We start from the raw sequence: 8,964 nt of genomic DNA, 5'->3' as shown, positions 1-8,964 counted from the left end.
TGCTTTTGGGGTAGATTTCAAATTGTTCAATTAAGCTTTCAAAAAAAAAAAAACGGAAGCTGTTTCTTTGAAGAGCTGCACCAGATCTTTTGAACTCTCCAGTTTTAGTAAATCAACGCCTTATGTTTTATTTTAATGCTTTGGTAAATCTTTTATATATGATTTAAGTATTTATTACTGGTGATAAAAAGGTACAATGTGCGTGTATAATGTGTTGATAGTGGAAAAACTGTATACATCTAATTTAAACCATTTCCAAAACAACAGACAGAATTTAGTGAAAGGGATAATTTTATTGACATACACCAACGCTCAATAATTACTTCTACAGTGCTACAGTTGTACAGCATAGGTAACATACACATACAAATCAATAATAATGAATTAGAATGTATGGACAAGAACTTGGAAGCCTTTGGCAAAGGAAAAATAATTGAGATATATGCATAATTGCTGGCTGGTAATAATTTCTTGCCATTCTTATGCTGTTAGGTTTTGACCATTGTACATCAACTATCTGTATTTCAGAAGGTGAATTAGAATATAAAGAAATAAGCAAAAACTGTTTATTCCATGTCTACCTGGACTGATTACCACTAGCCTGTAATCGTATGAAAAAAACACAAACCTTTCTTTAGACAGGATATTTTCCAGGGCTTATAGAAGATATACAGTTCCTGCATGATTCCACAGATATTGAAGGTTACCGATAAACACAATACAGACTTATCAATATTCAATCCATCAACAGTCTTCTTATTCTTTTGTTAAACAACGCTTACTTTTAAACAATCTGTGTTGCATAACCAAGATATATACATATCAACTATGTATATGCCTATTTCTCACATAGCAAATCCCATTCCTGCAATGCTTTGCCACCCTATACATCATGTCCCTAATTTGTTAGGAACCTCTGCCATAAAGTCCCTCTTGGAAGACTGATATTTTTGTAAATTGGATATGTTCTCTGTATTGGATCTTTCTATATGTAGGTAACTATTAATTATACCGCAAGAATGAAAATCTCTAAAGAGGCTGAAAGGTAAAGATTGAAGACAGTGAACATGTATTTCCCTTGTCTTTTGTACAGAGTTTTTTTTTTTAAGCTTTTTGTGATCTTGCAGGCCACTACAACGCCTGACTCACATAAGAAATACAAACTTAAATTACCCTGAAAGGAAACACAGGTACACCACATGGTCCCTTGTGACTTGGAGTGTCACTGCTTAGCTGTACTTGCATGAAGCAGCAGTGGATTGCATGTCCAGTGGTTAGTGAGTACTTGGTGATCTCCAGAATACGATTGGCAGAGCCATGGTAGTCCATGCAGCAAATCAGTCATATTCTGAGAGTCACCTGGTACCATTTAACTGCCCAATAGGCAGCCCACCTCTGCATCATGGTTGGACTATATTTGGCAGCTAAAAAGAGCTACTCCATAAGCACCCACATATCAGAAATTGAATTTCAATAGCTAGTTTTATATATTTATTAGAACTTTATTTAACCTATGTTTGGTACTTTCACAACATGTATGCAGCAGTGTTGATCAACTACATATGTAGTGGTTGTTCACTTACCAAATGAATGATAGTAAATAAAGTGAACCTTTCACTTTAAATACTCAACCATGTGAAAGCGAAATTAAAATAAGGATTTTTGCTAACACATTCTATTCTAACTTCTATACTAAGTTCACCCAGCTTTATATTTAACTGCAGTTCTGTTGATCTTTTTATTAGAACCTATATTAATAAAAATAAGGTTTCAATTTTCTTTGCTGTAGACTGCTAAGCAATTTGAGAAATGGGCTGCACTGTCTTTACTATCCATTTTTAAATGAGCTTTAGGTTTGCATTGTGGTAAGATTTAAATATATAAGCATACATAATAGTGGCAAAAGAGATTAGAGGTTTATTTGTATAGGCAATAATTAATATAAATATATGAGGCTTACAGGACCACTAAACAAAGGCTGGCTTACATAAAAATATATAGAGATATATGTAAATGTTTAAAGTCTGAACGGATCCTTGTGTAAGAATGTGTTGGATTTTGTTATATGTTTGAGGGTACAGTACAGCTCTGTGCTATTGGCCATTTCAGGCTTTGGAGAGGCTGACTGCCCTGTCTTTCAGTGGGATTACTGAGCAGAATATCAGCTGTACCAGAAACATTTACCCCACAATCATAGCTTTATCTCTATTGTTCAGTTTGCATATGTTTCTAAATTAATTCAAATATGTAACATATGTTTTCCATTATGTTTTAATATAAGCCTACTTTATTTTAGGTTTATTGGTCCTTTAAGCATGCTTGGTAAATAGAATTTGCATCCTTTAGCAGTGGTGCCCATGGCTAGAATGGTGCTTAATTTTGGAGACATGGCTGCTTGAGCTGAATCCTCCCTTGTGATGATGAGTGTTTCCTCCATGGTTTCCTCCATGGTGTCCTCCATGGTGTCCCCCATGGTGTCCCCCTGAATGATGTTTTCCTCCAGTGCTGGAGTGAAGAACAGCTAGAAAAAAGTGGATATCCTCTTAGAATTGCTCTTAAAAGCTTTCTAGACTAGCATTCTGCATTCAATAGAATAATGTAGGTCTAATATCCAAATCTATAATTAGTATGACACCATTTACCGTATTTTGTAGAAATATAATTTTGACATTATATTCCAGCTCCAAAGCTATTACACTAACCAAGTCATAATTCAGTTTGCTTACACATTTATGAATACAAATGGGCATATGCATTTTTGTGTAAATTGCTATTAAAACACGTCTAATACATTGTAACCTCACACTGATTTAATTATATGCTGTTTTTGTCCATATATATTTGTCCATGTCCTCTTGTGTGCATTACACTAGCCTTTTAATATAATGCTGTGTATAGTTTAAATCCTTAAAAATAATGAATATTGACTTATTAGGTTACTTACAAACATTAACATGGTTGTCGGAACCCAATCTGGAAAAAATAAAAAATAAACAGGATTAACATCTGAAATACTTTGATAATGGTACAATGAAGATAAAAAATAAAAAAATATAAACATTTCTAAAATGTGTACTATTATTTCATACATTAAATGCAAATATGTATGAAGTGTTACATGGTTTATTTGTTTTGTTGCTATGTTTAATTTTTCACTTTTCTTGAAATATAGATGTTTATTGGGTTTTAACATGAAATACAGATGACATTACGATACAATATCATCAAACTGTATACATTCATTGACAGATCAATAACAGAATCGACCTAGAGTGGGTCTTTAACAAGAAAAAAAAAAAAAAAAAAGAAACATCAAAAAGAAATGTGAAGTACTGTACTATACAGGAATTAGCAAGTAGTAGAGAAGTTGTCTTGTTGCATATGTAAATTTTTCACTTTTCCATTGCATTACACTGCTATAATTTTAGAAGAGTCCCAGTCTAAGAAATATCACACTCACCTGTGCTCCTCTCCCTCTAGCATCTTCTTATAAGTGGCAATCTCAATATCCAGAGCCAGTTTGACATTCATCAGTTCCTGGTATTCTCTTAGTTGGCGAGCCATGTCCTGCTTAGCATTCTGTAGAGCAGCCTCCAGCTCAGCCAGCTTATTTTTGGCATCCCTAACAGCAGCTTCACCACGTTCTTCAGCTTCACTGATGGCAGCTTCAAGTGCAGCACGCTGGAAGAAGAGAAGGCAGTACATTTTTCAAGTTTTTTTTTTGTAAAGCCCCATACACACTATCAGTTTTTCCTTCAGATTTACCAAAACCATATAATATGAGGTCAAACCTTAGGAGTATCAATTTGTATGCAATCAGGCAGGCCCTTGCACTACATGGTTTTGGTAAACCTAAAGGAAAAAAATCAACAGAAAATCTGATAGTGTGTATGGGGCATAAAAGTTAATAGAACTGACTTAACACAGACTGATGAAGTTATCTCTCATCGCTCTCCTCTTGCCATTACTTGTACACTACAGGGCACTTGTTGACTTTTAGTACTGCCCTCCCTCTTCTCTGGTACAGGGGCAAAAGCTCATATTAAGTCAAATACAGGTGTCAACACTACTTGCATCCAAAAAAATATGCTAAGCTTTTTTATTATTATTATTATTATTATAAATACATATTTGTGTTAGTTTGTTCTTTTTTCTATATCTGCCTGGAGCTCAGCTTTAACTCATGAAAAATACTGTATACTAAATCACCAACAAGTTATGATAAAATGACAATATACCAAATGTACAGTAAACATCATATGATATAACAAAATATAAGGGAGACAACAGTTGTTAAAATAACATTATATACCTGGGATTTGGCGCACTCAATTTCTCCTTTAAGTCTCTGAATTGTTCGATTGAGTTCAGAGATCTCATTTTTACTGTTCTGCAGATCATTGCCATTCCTTCCTGCTGCTGTTCTCAGGTCTTCAAACTGATTGCAAAAGAGTAAATAATGAATAAATCAGGCTACTTTGAAGGTTGATTATTATAGAAGAACAGATAAAGTGCCAGACTCACCCTTGACTGGTACATGGCTTCGGCCTCAGCTCTGCTCCTGCTTGCAATCTCCTCATACTGAGCTCTGACCTCAGCAATGATACTGCCCATGTCAAGATCTCGGCTGTTATCCATGGAAACTATTACTGAAGTATCAGAGATCTGAGCCTGGAGCTGACCAATCTCCTGCAACAATTAATACCATATTTGTTTGATAAATTCAGCAATGATGTAACGAAGATCTCCAAACTACAGTAGCTGAGATCAAGCAGTAAAGTTTCAGTTTACTATATTTAGAATAAATCTTATCTTATTAAAGTGAAGCTTTTGCATTTCTGGCTTTCCTAGTTCCTTTTAATAAGATGGTTCTATTGAGCTGCAATCAATATCTCACTTTACAATTTTGCTAATTAGCCCAAAGTACTTGCCCAACTATAGGCCTATGTATTTACATCAGTTCTCCTCTGAGCAAATAAATGGATGGCCACTCCTGAGGTGTCAAAAGCAAGCAGGTGTTCGCCTTATGAAGACTGAGCCATTCCCTGTAATGATGAATAATTCACTCCTGTGTAAACATGTATGTGCTTTTGCTATCACACAACATCCGTTCATCTCCATTTCAGTATTCTATTTAGTGACAGACAGCCCAATTATGCTTAAGTAGAACATCAGGCAATTAGAAAAGCGTTCCTCAGTTATGAGAATCATTTACATAGACTACAGTTATTCACTCTAGAGAAAAGGCTCTTTAGACGGGATATGACTACAATGCACAAATATATAAAAGGTGACTTCAGTAACTGTAATAAACTGTTTACGCTAAGATCCACGAAGGGGACACGTGACCCAATTTAAGGTTAGAAAAGAACAGGTTTGGTCTTAGATTGAGGAAAGGGTTCTAGCTTAGAGAGTCACTAACTTAAAAAAAGAAAACTTTGAGCCCTTGTATACACGGCTGGACATTGCGACAACAAAATCCGTCGGATTTTGTCTGACGGATTTTGTCCGAAACTGGTCGAACAAAGTTGTCGGAAAATCCAATCGTTCGGCACGTGATGACGTTATTTCGTTACGACAGGACTACGTTTAGGCTAGTAGCTAATAGCTTTGGTCTAGGAATTTGATCTGAGCATGCGTGGCATTTGTCTGATCTGAATTCTCTACAAACGATCAGACTTCGTCTGATCGGATCATGTTGTCGGAAAATTGTATAGCCCAGCTCTAAAACTTTGTCGGAAACAGTCCGATGGAGCCCACACACAGTCGGATTATCCGACAACACGGTCCAATCGGAAATTTTCCATAGGAATGTCTGACCGCGTGTACAAGGGCTGAGAGGTCTTCCTCAGGAAGCAGAATATACAGGTCTATGGGAATTGATAGACAATTAAAATCATATACACACACACACATCAGATTAAACTGGATGGACCTGTGTCTTTTTTCAAATTTATTAACTGTAGAAAATAACACAAATGCTTTGTAACCTCTATCAGATATTTATTGCTGCCTATGTCTTTTTGGCTGTCAAGTGCTCCTCAAACTTGAAATATGACAGGATTAAGGAGAGATCTCGCATATCTAAATTGTCAGAGGGACAGGTGTCAAAATTTTCGATTTCATATCATTTTTTGCATTAGTCAAAACAGTAAATGGAGCAGGAAGTAAGGATAAATCTCCCAAAAATGTACACAGATAACAATAAAAATCTGATAATAACAAAAAGATAGCAATACAAATCTGAAAGAGGTTCTACTACCACCTGAAAATGTGAATATGTCTGTAAAATCAAGGCTGCAGAAGAATAAATTAAAAGTTTACGTTTAAATAAAAGAGTTTGTATTGTAATATGAAATAATATAAGTGACACATTTTGTGAGGTGTGCAAGTAGTAAAATATGTGTAAATATGAATATAGAAAAAATATTGTTTGTTTTACCGCATCATAAAGAGTCCTGAGGAAGTTGATCTCATCAGTCAGGGAGTCGGCCTTTGCTTGCAGCTCAGCTTTGTTCATGAAAGCAGCATCAACATCCTACAATAAAAATGTCAAACAATAAGCTCCTTCTGAAGAAATACATGCTTCTAGCTTATGTATGCTTCTAGTTTTGTTTGTTACCAAGATTACCAAGAGTGAATATTTAGCACTTACTCTCTTCAGAGATACAAATTCATTCTCTGCTGCTGTTCTTCTGTTGACCTCATCTTCATACCTGCAGTGAAATCAAATTTGATAAGATCATCCCTAGCTGTATTGAATTTGTATTGTGCATAGAGGATAGTATGCAAACACTGAGTGCGTACACAAACTGTGTAGCAAGTTGTTATTTAAATCAACACCTCTCAAGGAAAGATGTTAACAGTCAAGAAGGTGATCTGTAGCCATGTCTTAATGTAATTTTCTTTAGGTATAACATAACTCTCCAAGTTAAACATGGACTAGTGGGTTGACAGTGTTTGCGTTTATGCTTTATTGATAGTGTGTGCTACTCAGTTATTAAATACTATGCAGATTTCCAAGTTTTCTACCTTGCTGGGACAGTTCAAATGATCAGACCTTAAAAGAGTGTCTGTTTGAAATGGATATGTGTAGTAAAGTAAGTCTAGGTAGTCCGGAGGGCATATTTAAATAATTACTTAATCTTAATTGAAATTGTATTATTTTGTTCACTGATTCTGTATTGTGATGTTTAAACTTACACCTTCTAGAAGATAGAATATGTATTTTGTTAACTTTTAGCATTGTAAGACTTATATTTTACTCTGTGACACACCTTCTTTTCAGTTCTTCTACAGATCCTTCCATGCTGTTCTTCTCAGCCTCCAGACGTGCCCTCTCACGTTCCAGACTATCCAGTTGCCTTCTGAGATTGCTGATAAAAGCCTCAAAAAGAGGTTCAATCTGGCACCTGGCTGTCTTCTGCTCTTGTAAAAGAGCCCATTTGGTCTCCAACATCTTGTTCTGCTGTTCAAGGAATCTTACCTAAATCAAACAAAACAGACAAAAATTTGTAATCTATGTTTCCGACATTAGAATTACATTTAATCTTACATCATCAGTAGACAACTCTCATTCAAAGCCCAGTAACCAAGGTGTAAAATTATTTTATTTATAGATATTGAGTAAGACACAAAATCATTAGGATTTGTTAAAAAAAATGTTTTACCTTGTCAATAAAGGTGGCAAACTTATCGTTGAGACCTTTAATTTGGTTTTTCTCTTCAGTCCTTACTCTTTGAATACTTGGGTCGATCTCCAAATTAAAAGGAGCCAATAGGCCCTGGTTAACAGTTACAGGGGTGATTCCTCCAGATTGTCCTCCAAATCCATGACCAAGTCCAACAAAACCAAATCCAGATCCATGACCATGACCATGTCCGTGACCACTTTTTCCTGAATGATAGCTGCTAACTGATATTTTATGTCCTTGTGATCCAATATTATGAGCACTTGCACTGGTAAAGGAATGCTGTATTTTGTGAGCATGCCCAGAATGCTTAGGAGAATGTGATAAGATGCTGTGGGAAGAATGTTTGGGTAAGGCCACAGAGCAGGAGCTGAAGTGCTTGTGTCCAGAGGAAGCCATGGTGGAATGATGAGACATAATGTATCTTCGCACAGAGGATGTAAAGTGCAGTCTGTTTGGAGCTTTGAGATCCCAAGGATGTGTTTTTGAACAGTTGCCTGGTCCTTTTTATACTTGAAGTGGGTGTAGTCATATAATCATAGCCTGTTATTACATCCTATGATTCCAGCTAGGTAGCATCAGATCCTCCTTGTTTCATGAGAAATAAAACAGTCATAGCGTATGTTATAGCGTACCTTTACTGTTAATATAGAAACATCAGTAGAAGCAGTAAGCAATATCAAAACAAATATAAAGCCCATTTAAACATGTCTTGATCAAGAATAGCATTACTAGAGGAGGGTGTTTTAAATATATTAATGCTAGATGTGTAAAAGCTTTTTAATTAGCTATGAAGGTAAAACAATTCATTTTGTAGCCAATTCAGGGAATTGCAACAGGTTTAATTTAAAACAGCCCTTGCGGGTAGTTTAACTAACTTTGCGCTGCTCTCCTACTGCTCCATTATATATCAGTAGCTGAGATATATATACCTGTTATTTCAAGGAATGTACGGGCAGGGGAATCACTCAATGTGACTTTACTAGGCCTTTCCATTCCTAACCATGTGTAAGCTACAAATGGCTAAATATTGCTCATGGTAAGTTATCAGAGTGATGGGGGAGCAAAAGTTAAGTATTTTCTGCTAGGAACGACTAAATTGAAGCTGAAGTCTGGGCAAAAAAAAGAAGCTTTCCATGCAGTGGGGCTGTGCCTTCCCTGCAGAGGTTGACTGCTCATTTTGTATTGGGAATCGGAGAATAGAGACATACTTACCCATTGTTCCAATTCCCCCTGCATAAGACCAGGCCCTGTGGTCCTGCCCCCCTGAGCC

General features: G+C 36.0%; 1 protein-coding gene across 1 annotated transcript; it reads right to left on the bottom strand.

Annotated features, from left to right (window-relative positions):
- Positions 1–273: 273 nt before the first annotated feature.
- On the bottom strand, positions 274–8,158 carry LOC143983836 (keratin, type II cytoskeletal cochleal-like). Its single transcript, XM_077483932.1, has 9 exons — positions 7,671–8,158; positions 7,278–7,486; positions 6,656–6,716; positions 6,443–6,538; positions 4,525–4,689; positions 4,313–4,438; positions 3,461–3,681; positions 2,945–2,973; positions 274–2,521 (listed from the first exon to the last, which is right to left on the bottom strand). Exons 1-9 carry the CDS (start codon positions 8,106–8,108, stop codon positions 2,343–2,345), a joined length of 1,524 nt encoding a protein of 507 aa, XP_077340058.1. The 5' UTR covers positions 8,109–8,158; the 3' UTR covers positions 274–2,342.
- Between the last annotated feature and the right edge of the window lie 806 nt (positions 8,159–8,964).

The sequence above is a fragment of the Lithobates pipiens genome, unplaced genomic scaffold (assembly GCF_037356315.1).
Source record: "Lithobates pipiens isolate NorthernLeopardFrog02 unplaced genomic scaffold, aLitPip1_a1.2 Scaffold_16, whole genome shotgun sequence".
Lineage (NCBI taxonomy): Eukaryota > Metazoa > Chordata > Amphibia > Anura > Ranidae > Lithobates > Lithobates pipiens.
The sequence above is the reverse complement of the archived record's forward strand: the minus strand, read 5'-3'. Positions and strand labels throughout refer to the sequence as shown.

Excerpts from the sequence above, each read along its gene's own strand:
- LOC143983836 (XM_077483932.1), bottom strand. The coding sequence starts at position 8,108 with ATGTCTCATCATTCCACCATGGCTTCCTCTGGACACAAGCACTTCAGC. Across the intron at positions 6,717-7,277 it reads GTAGAAGAACTGAAAAGAAG|GTATGAAGATGAGGTCAACA; the intron begins GTGTGTCACAGA and ends ATTTCACTGCAG. Across the intron at positions 6,539-6,655 it reads AATTTGTATCTCTGAAGAGA|GATGTTGATGCTGCTTTCAT; the intron begins GTAAGTGCTAAA and ends TTTTTATTGTAG.